General features: G+C 50.2%; 6 protein-coding genes across 6 annotated transcripts; 3 read left to right on the forward strand and 3 right to left on the reverse strand.

The window, feature by feature from the left end:
* Positions 1-3,130: 3,130 nt before the first annotated feature.
* On the forward strand, positions 3,131-4,234 carry BCR37DRAFT_386259 (uncharacterized protein; the record flags this gene model as incomplete). Its single annotated transcript, XM_040870426.1, has 3 exons — positions 3,131-3,483; positions 3,520-3,922; positions 3,950-4,234. 3 exons carry the CDS (start codon positions 3,131-3,133, stop codon positions 4,232-4,234), a joined length of 1,041 nt encoding a protein of 346 aa, XP_040726686.1.
* A 2,712-nt stretch (positions 4,235-6,946) lies between these two features.
* Positions 6,947-7,373, reverse strand: BCR37DRAFT_254462 (uncharacterized protein). Its single transcript, XM_040866654.1, has one exon. It carries the CDS (start codon positions 7,323-7,325, stop codon positions 7,083-7,085), a length of 243 nt encoding a protein of 80 aa, XP_040726687.1. The 5' UTR covers positions 7,326-7,373; the 3' UTR covers positions 6,947-7,082.
* Positions 7,374-7,412: 39 nt separating this feature from the next.
* BCR37DRAFT_377788 (uncharacterized protein) lies at positions 7,413-9,045 on the forward strand. The gene has a single exon (XM_040868896.1). The coding sequence runs from the start codon at positions 7,584-7,586 to the stop codon at positions 8,658-8,660; it is 1,077 nt and encodes a 358-aa protein (XP_040726688.1). The 5' UTR covers positions 7,413-7,583; the 3' UTR covers positions 8,661-9,045.
* Positions 9,046-9,374: 329 nt separating this feature from the next.
* Positions 9,375-11,451, reverse strand: BCR37DRAFT_377790 (uncharacterized protein). The gene is made up of 2 exons (XM_040868897.1): positions 11,188-11,451; positions 9,375-11,097 (listed from the first exon to the last, which is right to left on the reverse strand). Exon 2 carries the CDS (start codon positions 10,966-10,968, stop codon positions 9,472-9,474), a length of 1,497 nt encoding a protein of 498 aa, XP_040726689.1. The 5' UTR covers positions 10,969-11,097; positions 11,188-11,451; the 3' UTR covers positions 9,375-9,471.
* Positions 11,452-11,627: 176 nt separating this feature from the next.
* On the reverse strand, positions 11,628-13,704 carry BCR37DRAFT_377791 (L-Aspartase-like protein). The gene is made up of 2 exons (XM_040868898.1): positions 13,237-13,704; positions 11,628-13,189 (listed from the first exon to the last, which is right to left on the reverse strand). The coding sequence occupies exons 1-2, from the start codon at positions 13,346-13,348 to the stop codon at positions 11,817-11,819; spliced, it is 1,485 nt and encodes a 494-aa protein (XP_040726690.1). The 5' UTR covers positions 13,349-13,704; the 3' UTR covers positions 11,628-11,816.
* On the forward strand, positions 13,527-14,543 carry BCR37DRAFT_397474 (kinase-like domain-containing protein; the record flags this gene model as incomplete). Its single annotated transcript, XM_040871731.1, has 1 exon — positions 13,527-14,543. One exon carries the CDS (start codon positions 13,527-13,529, stop codon positions 14,541-14,543), a length of 1,017 nt encoding a protein of 338 aa, XP_040726691.1.
* Between the last annotated feature and the right edge of the window lie 943 nt (positions 14,544-15,486).

Here is a 15,486-nt window from a genome sequence, read left to right on the forward strand (position 1 = left end):
TTTTGGCGTGAAATACGGGATCCTGTGCCAATGTTAGCGCAGCCTGGTTGTTCCCAAACGGATCGATGGAGCCGTCAGACTTGAACACATTGCTAATCTTGTTGCCGCATGAGCTAGCGCAGCCAGAGATCTTCTTTTGACGTGTTGGATAGGCGACGTTTTGGATAGGCCAATATACTCGGCTCCCACGGTCGATGTGGCAACAACGTTTCGGCGCTTTGACTGCCAAGTGATTGCAGCAATGCAGCTCCCCCAAGCCTGAACACTACAACATTATTTATCGACCTAGGGCTCAGCAAGGCAGACTCGATGCACTCAGCCTAAGCTCCGGCCTTCCGAGGGGGTCGCGAATCAGCTCGCACGATAATGTTCTTCAAGCCAGGACAACTTTCACTTGCTCCTGTCACTCTTCGGACTACGCCAACTTCAAGACAAGCCACCTCTGAGTCGTCTGCTCACGATTATCCGGACGACCACTTCCGCGCTCGCATCGTTGCAGCGCATTCCGCTGATCCACTGGTGCAAGGCGCTCTCGACGATTCAGCAGGCTTCTTTGACGTCAAGCCGTCCATCTTCGCCAACGCCTAGTCTTCTTTCTTCGCCAGCACTTTCTAATGCAGCTTATCTCACTGCTGACCAGCCATTGATTGGACCACGGCCTTCTTTCTACGAAGATCGTGTGTAAATCACTTCAGATGCTCCTCTGAAGCTGGTGATTGTCCAGCAGCATCTTGAGTCGCCTATCTCCGGTCACTGGGGTGTCGTCAAGACTCTGGACCCTGTTTCTCGGCAGTACTAATGGCCGTCAATGCATGCTTACAATCACGAATACGTCGTAACCCGCGATAATTCTACGTGTGCTCGCGCCAAAGTGTCGCGCTACAAGTCTTATGGCTTGCTCAAGCCTCTGTTTAGTCCAAAGACTCTATGGTCCTCTATCTCGCTAGACTTCACCGTCAAGCTCTCCTCTTCGGCCTCTCTCAACTCTATTCTCGTTGTCGTCGATCGCCTCACTACTAAAATGGCACATTTCATCCCTTGCCATGAGGCCACAGACGCAGCAGGCTTCGCAACACTTTTCATGAAGAGAATCTTTACTCGCCATGCCAGGCCACTCGATTTTGTCTCCGATCGCGGCTCTGTCTTTGTCTCCTCGTTCTGGAAAGCGTTTCTGGGTCACTTCGACCCTGCTATCGAAGAACACCTAGCTACTTCCCAATCACCGTCAAACAAGTTGTCAGACAGAACAAACAGATCTCACTCTCGAACAATACCTTCGTTGCTTCACCAATGCCGATCTAGACGATTGAGTCAAGCTCTTGCCAAGAGCCGCATTTGCCTACAACAACTCGGTTCATGCGTTCATCAAGACAACACCCTTCTTTGCCAAATGTTCTTGCCATCCTCGGTCTGGCCTACATTTTGATGCCAGTACCGATTCTCGCAATGCTACCAGCCACGACATGTCTCAACGTCTCATGCTTGTTCAACAAGAACTCAAGGCTCATCTTAAAGATGCTCAGCCTGCTCAAAAAGCCTTCGCTGATCTTCATCGCCTTGAAGCTCTTTCCTTAGAGCTCGGCCAAAAAGTCTGGCTTAATGTCAAAAGCGTTCAAGCACTGCAGAAATAAGGCAAATTCTCTTACAAGAATCTCGGTCCTTTTCCCGATAAGAGCAACAATTCACGCCCGGCCCTCTTCACTTCGTATTTGCGCCCCGTTGCGAATACACAATGTGTTTTACCCAAGCCTCTTGTCTCCAGTTCCCCACGACAAGGCCTATTTGAAGCGAACTCGAGGAGCTTCTGAACCTATCGTCGTTGGCAACAGCCTGGAGTGGGTATACGATAAGGTTATGGCGATTCGATCACGCGGCAGCGGCTTCCGAAACATGATTTACTACGAGGGTTTCCCTCACAATGCAGACGAGTGAATCCCGGCTCTAAAAGCCTACCAGAATGGTCCAGTCCTCGTCTAAGACTTCCATCTCCGCAATTCCGATGCTGCTGTCCCATCCTACGTCAAGCTACCCACTCGTCAAAGTGCGCTTTGAGACGCAGCGCCTGGAGAAGGAGTTTCTGTAACGAACACGCAGCCTGAAACTGCGTATCCGACTTCTACGTGCTGTGGGAACCTCTCACAGCTCAACTGACTTCCGCCTTTCAACGACGCCTACCTACTTAGCACATTGTCGATCGTCGCACGCTCAGCTTCCTTGCTTCCGACACCGCTCTGTCGCGTTGTCTCTCTCCGCTGTCTGACTCGTCGATAAAGTCGACCACGTTGTCCTTGGTATGCCTCTTCCATAGCCCGGACATATCCACTGCGCTCGTGCTATCTCGCTTCCTCTCTTTTCTATCTGTTTTCTAGCTCCGAGTCGGCTCCTGCGGGCTCCGCCCACATCATCGCCATTCGCTCTCATGCTCGAACCTGGTAGACATAAGTAGACAGCCTTCTGCTGTCTCGTCCCTCCTTTTACAATTTCTATTCTCGTCACCTACGTCTTCGCTCTAGCCTCGTCTTCAGCACAAGCACTCGTTCCCTCTTGCTCGCGTACCATTTCACTTTTGTCATTTTGGCCTAGATGTTTATTGCCAAGGTCAAACATACCTGACCTAATTCGCAAAAAGGAGACAGTGGCTTTTATTCCCGTGACGGCCACCATTTGGGGATGTTGGAGCTCAAGGTCTAAACGAAGGAAATTAGGTGGTACTCAATCACAGTTGTTTGTAATCACAGTTGTTTCGAAAGCACCTGAAGACCTGAATTTCAGGGTCCCTCAAAGAAAATTACACTTTCCGCATGACTCAAGCATTGTCAATTTCTCCCTCAAGCATGATCCATGAAACTCATGCATGAGTCTTGCTATCTTTCAGCCTATTCTCTTGAGGAAAACTGGATCCGCAGTCACGGACCTGTGATAAAGATTTGATTTCGCTCTCATTCGCATACAAGTACAACTCAGGGCTTTTACGAAATACAGGGCTGCATACGACGCTCAAGTAGCGTGTCACTTTGTTTCTGACTGCAGCCTTCATGATTTTGGCCCAATTGCGACACGAAGCAACTGCAGAAAACCACGCAATAAAGGCATCGTTGCAATTCGACAATGCGGATCATTTTGCAGCAAAATGACCGCCATGTTCTCGAAACTTGCTGGAGTTCGCGGTTCCTTGACTCGACACACTCCATCGACAGCAAGGATGAAGTATTTCATCTTCCTGTTGTGCTCCAGTCTTCTCCTCATTGGCAATTTCGCGCCCTCAGCTGCATCTCCAGCTGCAGCAGCCGCAGCAGAACCAGGCCGCACAGCAGGCGAGCGACAAGGAACACCAACAACGGCTCAAAACACTAATCGCGGCCAAAAACGCATCGGAGACGACCAGGGGGCAGGTCCAAGCAAAGCACGAAAACAAAATCAAAAATCCGCACCCACAAGTACGGCAGAGGACACATGCTATGGCCTGAAGCTTCGAGTGTTCAGGTTTGTCCCGAGCAACAACAAATCTGATTGCTTCAGGCTATGCGCACAAGAACGACAAGACTACCGAGATTTCTTGAAAAAGAAAAATCTGAGACCCACGGCAGAGGGCTGTGTGATATCCCGCGTTTGTGTGAACACAAGAGTGCTCGACGTTGAGCCAGCCTGCCCATCGTCACTATGTCCGCCCACCGAACGACCCGACGAAACAAACTATCAATGTCCATGTGAAGCTACTCTCATCGCCTTTCGGATTCGCCATGCTAAACCATGGAACATGCCTGCAGTAGAGAAATACTTCGACTTTAGACGGAAGTTGGGGGTGGGCCCAGCAAATTGTATCAGATGCCATCGAGTCTTCGTCGCGGAACGCATGACAAAACCGCACTGGGTCTTGAAGGAGGCGGTCTGGGATCCTTTGGTCGATTGCAAACAACCTCCTGTAGGTACAGCTGCGGCCGTGCAATAGAATTCCTGCAAGTGCAGCTATGCAGGAGGCAAAGATGGCACCGGTGGGCGATGTACCGCTGATCTGTTCAACAAGACGCCCTTACGAACACCACTTTCGATGTTTTATGTTGATCTGAACAAAGAGCCCGCTCAAGATTCAGCTGCAGCTGCCACTGGCTCATCTCAAGAGCTAGCCTCCGACCTAGAGTTTACACAGACATTCGCCCTTTCCGATCTCAACCAAAATGGGATGTGTATTAACCCGACAATCGATCAACCTGGGTTTTGCTCTCGACGTTCTTAACTCAAGCTCTACTCTTTGATGAACACGCAGTCTTGGGCCCTGCGCACAATATATCCTCACCATATGCTCTGGCAACTCAAAAGCACGCTAGATTCTGCGTTTCTTCCTTTCGTCTCTCAACAAAACTTCTCACCTTGTCGCTACTCGGGCTTTCATCCGTCTCGCTCCTAACAGCACCCATCACGTCGTCTCCTCGCGCTTTTACTTGTCGTTCATCACATTGTCTCCTGTTCCATCTCTTCCCCATCTCGTGAACCCGGCGTCTTCAAGACTGCTCCTGCTTTATCGTCTTCTCTTCACCGGCGGTTTCCTCGCTGGAGTCTGATAAAGGTAACGAGGTAGCCTTCTGCTATCTTTGTTCTTAGTTTGCATCTTATTATCTACCCATCATTCTATCATCTATCTCCACTGCTGTCCAAGTCCTGTCTCTAGCACAAGCACTCCCTCTGGCCTGCTGGCCCATCTTTCACGATACAAAAGATGTCAACCTGCTTTTAGAGAGCAGGTTGTGAGTTGAAGGTCTGAAGCAAGCCGGAAAACGACTTACGACGCTGGTCAGGAGCCGATGCTCGACAGCACACAAATGACGAATGCTGCTATCACCATTGCCTGCGCTATAGCTGTGTGTTGGAGTGGGACGTCCGAAGGAATACATATGCTTGTATATGGTCAGCTCATGCGTAACGATTAGAAGAGTCCTGGAGACAATCCCGTTCACGACGAGTACCAAATCACATAGTTTTTTGATCTGTATAGCATGTTCACATGTTGATGGGAGCAGCATTCTCAATGCGGTAGTCCTTCGCTGCCCATCGAGACCGGCCTTGTTTCCAAGGCTGTCTGAAGCAAGAAAGTCGAGTCAGCGGTGTGATGTGCTAGTTGTGAAGTTGAACTTTGTTGCTTTTGAAATTTCGCCATTCTGCGCATCTCGCGCTCGCTACTAGCGACAGTACGATTCATAGTCCCTGCACACGTCTGCAGCGCTCCACTCTAAACGCGTGTCAATGCAGTGTCCCTTGCTCTGCGTCTGTCTTTCAAGTATGTCTGACCGGCAGAGTCAGATCTTAAGCGATCAAGCAAATGGAGACCAAACAAACACTCTGACCCTGTACTCTGCCACAGCAACGCAAGAAGCGCGCCTACTTTCCCTGGCCACGGATGATCAGCGGTGGACTGATGAGGAAGATGACACGCATGCACGACAAGCACGACGCAACTCGCCAAACTTCGCTTCATACAACGAGCAAAACGACGACACGCATCCACGACAAGCCTTTCACAATGCACTGAACATAGCCTCAAACAATGAGCAACCCTACAACCACGTCTGACGGTACGCTACTTCTGCTCCCTCTTGTCTCAATCCATACTGACTGGCGCAGGTCAAACTCAATCGGCCAATGACGGCAAAATCTGAGCTGCTTCAGCTTGCAGTGAATCACAGGAAGTACTGAGCTGCCACTGCCGGCGAGGTGAAACCATCATGGAGGCGTCTGTAATGAACTTGATCTCGAACTTGCGGCGCTCAGTGCCTCCAGAACTTTCGTCGTCGTTGTCTACATTAGCACGCGAGCCTGATGTATGGGTGTCAGCCAACAGCTTCTTGTACAAACCACCTCGTACAAACCACCTCTATCTCATTATCCGTCATCGCTTGTCTGTTTTTAACCTGCCATCTCATCAATCACAACAGGACGCACAAATCACGCACAGGCCGATGAATCAGTCCTGGGCGCCGGAGACTCGCCAACTGACCCCATTGGCCTCAGGGCTTGCAAGTCTCGTCTTTGCATCAGCAGCTACATTCCAGGCACTGTGTGTTTGTAGGAGGGGATGATGAAGACTCCCGATAAATTTGGCCAATGAAGCTGTCATCATCAGGGCTGACATCCCTCCAATAGTTCAGCACCGTTTTTTCCACTCCAGAGCTCAATCTGCTGTCCTCAAGTTACCCCAAAGATTCTCGCGCTCAAGGCATGATGGTGAGATCAATCAGCTGTGCGGAAGTTCTTCAGCTGCTTTACCAGCATTTTGCCACTCATGCATGATGTAGCTATAATCTGAATGATACAATTCAGCTCCAAATATAGGTTTACAGAATCTTCAATGTATGTGCTGCAGTTGAATTGTCTCATTCTATCACGCGAGCTTTGCAAACTACATCGTCATCGTATCTTTGAGCCCAATTTCCATGATGAATGTCCCTTACCTTTCCTTCTAAATCTGCTGATTAGTACCTGGCACTCATGGCACTGCCATCGATGTTGCTGTTATGGCGCTCGCAGAGCATTTGCTGCAGCTGTAGCTGGAACATAGAGCATTGTGAAGCCAGTTCAAAAATTGCTCAGCGTATCAAAGGCCAGGAAGTTGCAAAAACACCGTAACATCGAGCAAGTCCTTTCAGCAACAGCTGCAGGCGACCAGCGAGGAGAAACCAGGTCCCTTTCTTCATACGAATTTCTGTTCCTTGTCTATTCCTTTTCAGATTTCGTCAGCCGTCCATCACTCGAAATGAAGATGTTGACTTACCAGCTTGTTTTGGATGAGAAGGTCTCGATCGTGTACTGTTCAGACATTTCTTATCTTGATTTTCACATGACAGGTGTAAAGGCTTAGTTAGATAGTGGCTCGCGCAGATTGTCGTCTAGGCGTTCTAAGATAACTGGGGCAAACGAACCACCTTCTCTGATAGTCAGTGTCATTCTAGCCTGGAGACTTCTTGCCAAGGTCTGACGCACCTGACTTTCTCCGAAAGGGGAAAGACGGCGGCTGTCATTTCGAAACGGCCACCATTTAGGGATGTCGAGGCTCATGGTCTCAAAGAAAGAGATTAGGTAGTACTACTCAATCATGGTCGGTTGTGACTACGTTTGAAAGCACGTAGAGACTTCAACCCCGTTATCCTGAAATGAAAGTCACACTTTACGCATTGCTCAAGCGGTGTCAAGGTTTCCTTCAAGCATGATCTAGGAAACTCATGCATGACTCTTGCTATCTTCCGATCACTGCTTAGAAGTAGTACAGTAGCTTGAAGACGAATCGATTCGCAGCCACAGACCTGCGGTACTTTGATCAACGCTCGCATTCGCATACACGTGCAGAAAAACTCAGGGTCATTATGAAATTTGATGTCGCACACCACGCTGGAATAGCGCGTCTATTTGTTCTCGAATGTCACCTGATTGGTCTTCGCCCGCAATTGCGACATAAAACAGAGGATCATGCGATAATCGCGCGATTGTTGTAACTTAGCGAAGCAGACCACTTTGCAGACAAATTACTGTCACTTTCTCGGAAGCTGCTGAATGTCCGCAGACTCTAGACACAACACACTCCATCGACCGCAAGGATGAAGTGCTTCATCTTTCTGTTGTACTCCAGCCTTCTCTTCATTGGCAAATTCGCACCCTCAGCAGCATCTCCAGCTGCAGCTCCCGCAGCAGAACCAGGCCGCACAGCAGGCAATCAAAAAGGAACACCAACCACGGGGCAGAACACAAACCGCGGCCAAAAGCGCCTCGGAGATGACGATGGGGCAGGGTCAAGCAAGACACAAAAGCAGGCTCAAGCACCCACAGTCACGCCGACGCCAAAGGTCTACTTATGCTATGGCTTGAAGCTTCAGTTCCGTCGGACATTTTCCGACATCAGCGAGGATGAATGCGCTACGAAATGCAAAGAAGAGGGAAAGGCGTACAAGAAGTATACGAAACAGGAGAACATGAGACCTATCGGTCCGGATAGGTGTTTCCAGTCCAACGTTTGTGTAAGCGCAGAAATGCTCTCCGCTGACCGTTCCGCTGCGCTGTCCGCTCTGCTCAAAGATCCGCTACCTTGCACGACGGCAATTTGTTCATCCGACGAACGCATCAACAAAGACGCGTTTCAATGTGAATGTCAAGCGACTCTTATTGCCGTCCGAATCAAACATGTTGCACCAGAATGGGTGCACCTATTCAAAAAATGGAGGAACAACAAACTTGCTAAGGTCAGAGATGAGAAAAACAACCCAGCAACGATGACCAAATGCCATTACATCTTCATCGCGGAGCGCATGAAAAAAGAAGGCTGGATGCTGTACAAAGCGGCTTGGGATCCTACAGTTGAGTGTGATCTGGAGAACAGAAGCCAAGGAAAAGACCGTTGTCCCTGCCACAAGTCAAGTCACAAGAGCAAGTCCGCAATATGTACCGCTACTCTTCAGAGGGAGGTAGCCTTACAAGTGCCGCTGTGGGAATCACTCTTCACCATCGATCTCAATAAAGAACCCGCTGAAGATTCAGCTGCAGCTGCCACTGGCTCATCTCAACAGCTAAGCCCCAACTTGGAGTGCACACAGACCTTCTTGAATTCTGGCCTCGGGCAGAATGAGGTGAGTTCTGCCCCCGAAGACCTTCGGCCCGGCTATTGCTCTCGACGTTTTTAGCTCCTGCTCTGCTGTGTGATGATCGCAGCCTTAGAGCCAGCACACCGCATCTCCTCGGCATTTGCTCTGGGATCTCACACCACGCTAGCTTGTGCTTTACTTCCTCTCGTCTCTCAACAGGCCTGTCATATCGTCTTCACTCTTACTCTTACTCATCTCTATCTCGACAGTACCCGTCACCTTATCTCTTCTCGCCTTTTCACCCTTCAACATTCACCACGTTGTCTCTCGTTTCGTCTCTTCTTCATGTTGCAGACCTGACATCTTGGAGTCAACTTCTGCTCTCTCGTTTTCTTTTCACTTTGGGTTTCCCGCTCGAGCCTGATAGATATCAAGAGACGGCCTTCTGCTGTCTTCGTCCTTAGTTTACAATTTTCAATCTACTTCTACTTCTGTCCAAGTCTTATTTCCAGCATAAGCACTTTCCCTGGACTACTCGTCCATTGCTTATATAATGCTTGAGCTATAAAATTGCTATGGTCGACAAATACATGCTGCTATAGCATTGAATAGGTGCTCGTCATACGCATCTTCTACAGCGATTACCTGCGGCAGCTACAGCAGTCAAACATTGTTTACCAAAAGCTTCATTTTCCTTATCTTACTTGTGATTTCAATTTGCCTCAGAGCAATGTTACAAGGCTTGGTTGCACACAATTGGTATCCATTACTGTAGATGCAACTTTTGCATGTCCACCGGATTGGCGTAGACAATTCAATTTCAAACTCATTTCTTATAATGACCTATTGGCTACATGGAAGACATAGATGAGAATCTTCAAACTACGAAGAACTCGCTTCAGTGATATTTCTAAGAGTACAAAGACTCTAGATGGCTCAAACGAGCGCGTTTTACAGTCACAGGCAATGCCTCATCCTCACTGCGTCGACGCTTGTCGCAGACGCGCGTGACGAGACAATATGTCTCTTCGTCATCACCCGTCTCTTCCAATAAGATGGAGCCAGCCGGTGAATCACCATCATTCTGCAACGAGACAGGCGTCAATGGGCACTGCTGTACAGTATCCTCCTTGATTGCCGATGACACGGTGCATGGATGACCACACAATACGAGTGGTGAGTCTTTTGGTGTGGTCTTGACAAACTCATCAAAGAATGGACAAGTCGAGAGGTTTCCAGCAGCAACAACGTGATCTTCCAATGTTGCTGCGATCGTCTCGGTCGTCCAATGCAGAGGTGGTGTTGTCAATAAGACGGGCGCAGAGTAAGACCGCATGGGTGTTGCTGATGCTGCCTTTTCTGCACACACGGTGAGTTGTGGTCCAGCAAGGGGTGATCCACACACTGCGATGACGTGTGTTAGATCTGCTTCAGCGGCTGGAACGAGTTGCTTCTCAACAACAAATTGCCAACGCTCTCGACAGAGTAGGATATCACCAAACAACAAGTTATCCCTAACATCTGTCACAAAGCGTTCCAAGTATTGCGCCCAGAGCTGAAAGCCTTGTTGACTGAGTGTAAGATTCCATCCAACAATACGCAGGAATTGACGTTCTCGTAGGTTGAGCAGGTCGATGGGTACACCAGAGATTTTTGACCATGCTCGATTTGAGAAATTGCGATCCTGTAAATACTTGCTGGCGAGAATCAAGGCACTCAGAAAGTTGAGACGCGGACAGGGACAACGGTCTGCTGCGGGGAGTTGCATAGCAGAAGGAGATTGTTGATCTCTGCAGAGTCGGAGGCAGTAGAAGAGGGTGAGTTGCATGGTACTCAAACTTGTCTTGCTGACGCGAATGGTAGTGGTGAGGAAGGCGTTGAGTTCAGCGCGTTTTGCGTGACATGCGGCAGCATCACCCCTTAGGGGCCAAAGACTTTCGACAAACAAAGTCGCCATATCAACAAGGGAGTCAACATAGGCGTACTTGCGTGCCGGCTCACGCGACAGCTTTGGTGGAAGCCGACCGGGAGCGAGAAAAGTGGTCGTGTGAGTGGTAGTAGTAGTGGTTGTAGCAATAACACAGCCATCATCTGAAACTGGGCTCGGGTAGCGCAACGCTGCGCTTGCCAAAGTCTGGTCGAGATGAGGGTTGATGGATGCTTTTGCGATAAGATGGGTGCTCGTGCGTTGCTCTCCCATATGAGCAAGCACGGCTGTGGTTGCACAGGGCGAAAGACACAAGGCCGCTGCTACTTCTTGAGCAGGGCCTGAATGTGGCATTCGCTTGTGCAGATGATGAGAGGGCGCGCTTGCTTCGGTGAAGAGAAGAGGCGCCTCTGATCTGGGACGCTGGACGAGGCTCGGATTTATTTTACTATGACCGGCCGAGCGGTCGCCTGGCTGCATGATTCCTGTAACGATGATTGACGGGTGGTTTCCTGATGGCGATGTTTTGGAGGGACGAAGGGCGTTGCTTCCTGCAGCGTAGCTCGTAGGTATCTGATTGCGCGAGATGTAGATGCTGATACTTTACTGCTGGGGTATGTTAGCGCTGGTCAGTGACGAGGTGGCGGCAATGTCCGAGGAGTCGAATATGGTTCATGTCGCTGCGCAAGTTGAACATACCTTGAATAAGTATCTAGCAGGCAACAGAAGGGCTTGTTGATGCTGGTAGCAGACCCTGTGGCGAAGCTCTCTTCGCTCTATCGCCTGTGCCTCTCTTGTGTGTTTCAATCGAGTACGATCAATGCGCGCACCTAGGCGACATTGATGCGGACTGCGGACAAGAAGAGAGTTGCGCGGACGGTCGCCATGATGGCCGGTATGATGACGATGAGAGTAGTAGAGGGGAGGGGGAGGGAGGTGTAGGGCGATGGGGAGGGATGGGAGCTGATGGAAGCTGAATCTGTTGATGGGTTTGGTCGGGGAAATTTGCGCCCTGATGCTGACAGATATCCGGGAGTCAGTAAGTCAGACAGAGCTTTGATTGGCTGTCGGGGAAGGAATTTGGCTCGTACGAGTTTGCCATCCGAGCCGCCCCAACCGCACAAAACTCCCTGACTGTCAGTAATTACGCATTATCAAGCCTGATGCAGCTGCCTGATAACAGGATCTACAGAGCGGTTATTCCTGACCGACTGTCTTCTGCTGAGTTCACTGCCAAGTCTCCTACTCAGTCTCCTGCTAAGTCTAGTGCTAAGCCTGGTACTAAGCCTAGTACTAACTTTTACTCGTCTATAGTCTACTAGCATGCCCTACTTTGGCCCCAACATCTCTGACGGCTGCACCAGCTCATCAAATTTGGCCTCATCGCCAAACCCGAGACCCACAAACTCCTCCTTCAGCGTCGTGCCCTTCTTGTGCGCAGTCTTGGCAATCTTGGCTGCATTGTCATACCCAATGTGGGGATTCAGTGCCGTCACCAGCATCAACGACTCATTCATGATCTGTGCAATCTTCTCGCGATTGGCCACAATGCCCACCACGCAATTCTTCGTGAAGGACCGCGAACCATCTGCAATGAGCCGAATAGACTGAAGCAAGTTCTTGATCATGACAGGCTTGAACACATTCAACTCAAATTGTCCCATCGATCCACCCACGGAAATGGTCGTATTGTTGCCCATGACCTGTGCGCACAACATGGTCATCGCTTCGCACTGTGTTGGGTTGACTTTACCCGGCATGATGGACGAACCTGGCTCATTCTCAGGCAATGACAACTCTCCCAAACCGCATCGAGGTCCTGAGCCCAGGTATCGAATGTCATTCGCAATCTTCATGAGCGAACAAGCAATAGTATTGAGTGCACCAGACGCCTCAACAATCGCATCATGTGCAGCGAGCGCTTCAAACTTGTTGGGCGCAGTCTCAAATGGCAGACCCGTCAACTTCGTTACTTGTTCAGCAATCTTGACATCAAAGCCCTTCTTTGTGTTCAATCCCGTACCCACAGCAGTACCACCTTGAGCAAGACGTGAAAGACGCTTGAGTGTTCCCTGGACACGCTCAATACCATACTCGAGTTGTGTAGCATACCCGCTAAACTCTTGACCGAGCGTAAGGGGTGTTGCATCCTGGAGATGTGTACGACCAATCTTGATGATATCGTCAAATTCTTTTGCCTTGGCGTCCACTGCGCCGTGCAACTCTTGCAGTGCCGGAACCAAGTTGTTTGTGATTTCCATAACGGCGGCAATGTGCATAGCCGTTGGGAAGGTGTCGTTGGACGATTGTGACATGTTGACATGGTCATTTGGGTGTACTGGCTTCTTTGAACCAAGCTCACCACCTAGAATCTCAATGGCACGGTTGGAGATGACCTCATTGGCATTCATGTTACTCTGTGTGCCAGACCCTGTTTGAAAGACAACCAGCGGGAAGTGATCCAGCAATTTGCCTGAAATAACCTCATCCGCAGCTTGTTGAATAGCTCCACCAATCTTGGGGTCCAGCCCATACTCAATGTTGACCGTGGCTGCGGCCTTTTTGAGTATGCCAAAGGCTTTGATGAGCGGCGGTGGCAGGCGTTCCGTGTCACCGCCAATGTCAAAGTTCATGAGCGATCGTTGAGTTTGTGCACCATAGTACCTGTCACTAGGGACTTGCAGCGGTCCCAATGTATCACCTATGCTAGTCAGTTCATCTTCTTTGGTCGTAGATGGTGCAACATACTCTCTTGCCTGTAACTCATGATGCTGGCCGTTGCGGAAAAGGTGCGTGCGGGTTTCTGCAGCGAGCGGATGAGAGGCCTTGTGTGGGCTAGTCTCGAACAGGTCCTGAGCATATGTCCCGTCTCTTATGTCGTTCAGCTGGCGAGGTCAGATGATGAATGTGCCGCAAGCTGATGAGCAGACCGGCGAAAGTTCCCGAGTGACTGCAACGACCAACGCGAGAGTCAAGGGTTGTCTTGTCTTCATCAGGCTGCCTCTCGAGCTGCTGAAAAGGCTATCACTATTGCTAGAATGCCAGCTGCAGTGGCCAAGTACCAAAAGCTAAATAAGCTCGGCGAAGGCACATATGCCGTCGTCTGGGCGGGCAAAGAGCTGGCTACAGGTAGGCAAATCGCCATCAAGAAGATCAAAGTCGGCCAGTTCAAGGAAGGCCTCGATATGTCTGCTATTCGTGAAGTCAAGTTCCTACGTGAAGTCAAGCATGAGAATGTCATTGAGCTCATTGACATTTACTCCAACAAGCAGAACCTCAACCTCATCCTCGAGTACTTGGAAGCAGACCTTGAGCATCTCATCAAGGATCGCAGTATTCTCTTTTCTACCGGAGATGTCAAGAGCTGGATGCTCATGACGCTGCGAGGCCTACATCACCTTCATGCTCGCTTCATTCTGCACCGAGATCTCAAGCCAAACAATCTACTTCTCTCAACCACCGGTGTTCTCAAGCTGGCTGATTTCGGTTTGGCGAAGGACTTCGGCGCTGCATTCGTCAACATGTCCCCGAATGTTGTCACTCGCTGGTACAGAGCACCTGAACTGTTTCTTGGCGCAAAGCAGTATGGTCCCGGCATAGACATGTGGGCAGTCGGCTGCATCTTCGCCGAGCTTCTTCTCAGAAATCCTTACATGCCGGGTGAGAATGACATGGGTCAGCTTGATCTCATCTTCAAAGCACTCGGTACACCGTCAAAGCAAGACTGGCCAGACGTCATCCACCTGCCGCAGTACGTCGAGTTCAGAAAACACGAGAGACCTGATCCACGTCAACTATTTACAGCTGCTTCAGAACAAGAGATTGATTTGATGCAGCAAATGCTCACGCTCGATCCACTCAAGCGTCCGACGACTACAGATGCTCTGCGCCATCCCTACTTCAAAGCCCTCCCGCGACCAACTCCGCCCGAGCAACTACCCAAACGCGGTGGAGGCCTCGACAAGGTGTCAGCAGATCTCAAGCGCAAGCCAGGGAATCTCGACACGCCAGATCGCTCGGACGGAGCAAGCAAAGTGGCACGAAAATTATTCTAAGGAATGGTCAATCGCCAGCGAGTTTTCAATGCGCCATCAGAGACCTTTGCTGTGAGCAAGTCGACACCAAATCCACGCGCCTCGAGGTCTTGCTGGGCCCAAGCGGCAGCCACTTTCCAGAGGCTTCCCGAAATCTCCTCTGGCGACGTTCCAATCGCCATCTTCCACCACTTGCGACTCCGCACACTCTCAAAGTCGACGTAAAGCTGACCATTCAGTCGCTTGAGCTCATCAACATCGCGCTCGATACAGCGCACAAGCGCAGCGCCCATACGTCGCATCAAGGCGAACCGTGCGAGCTCGGCTGCGCGTGTTCTGGACGATGTTGCTTTGGTTGAGGTATGGCCATGGTCAAGCCGCTTTGCGACTTGCTGCGCCGTAAACTGATGTGCTGGATCGAGTAGACCTTTTTGACTCTTCTGGACATCTTCAGCACCGATGTAACTTTCTAACGACGAGTCTGTCAACTCGTCGTCTTCAAGGCCTGTGTCTGAAGTCTGTCTGGCTTGCAACTTGTTCTTGTTCTTGTGGATCAGCTTGTGCAGACTACGATCGCAGCCTTGCAAGACTGCATGCTTGGTTTCGCGCAGCAAATGGCAACCCACATCTCTGACTCCTCGCACGGCCACTGCGCCGGCCTTCATTTGACCGCGAAAGACTTGGCAGTATGTGGTCGCCTGTATAATTGTCTTTCTCTCTTGCGAGATGCTAGAGCCTGCTTGCGACATGATACTCGTCGTGCGTCGATACCAAGCGCAGATGCCTTAGGTATATCGAAAGCACCCGAGCACGGCCCTCCTATCTGCAGTTATACGTACTGATCGCAAAGCACGCGTCTCTGATTGTGTTTCAGAGAGGCACTCTATTTGTCTTGGCTGAGCAAACAAGCTGAATGTTATGGCCTGGTGCTTGTCTTGTTGTGTTTGCAACTGCTTTACGGTCG

This window comes from Protomyces lactucae-debilis (assembly GCF_002105105.1).
Source record: "Protomyces lactucae-debilis strain 12-1054 chromosome Unknown BCR37scaffold_5, whole genome shotgun sequence".
In the NCBI taxonomy this organism is placed as follows: Eukaryota; Fungi; Ascomycota; class Taphrinomycetes; order Taphrinales; family Protomycetaceae; genus Protomyces; species Protomyces lactucae-debilis.

Coding starts and splice junctions, on each gene's coding strand:
- BCR37DRAFT_377790 (XM_040868897.1), bottom strand. CDS start 10,968: ATGCAGCCAGGCGACCGCTCGGCCGGTCATAGTAAAATAAATCCGAGC.
- BCR37DRAFT_254462 (XM_040866654.1), bottom strand. CDS start 7,325: ATGCGAATGCGAGCGTTGATCAAAGTACCGCAGGTCTGTGGCTGCGAA.
- BCR37DRAFT_377788 (XM_040868896.1), top strand. CDS start 7,584: ATGAAGTGCTTCATCTTTCTGTTGTACTCCAGCCTTCTCTTCATTGGC.
- BCR37DRAFT_377791 (XM_040868898.1), bottom strand. CDS start 13,348: ATGCTCAGGACCTGTTCGAGACTAGCCCACACAAGGCCTCTCATCCGC. Junction 13,190..13,236: donor CATGAGTTACAGGCAAGAGA/GTATGTTGCACC, acceptor TGACTAGCATAG/GTGATACATTGGGACCGCTG.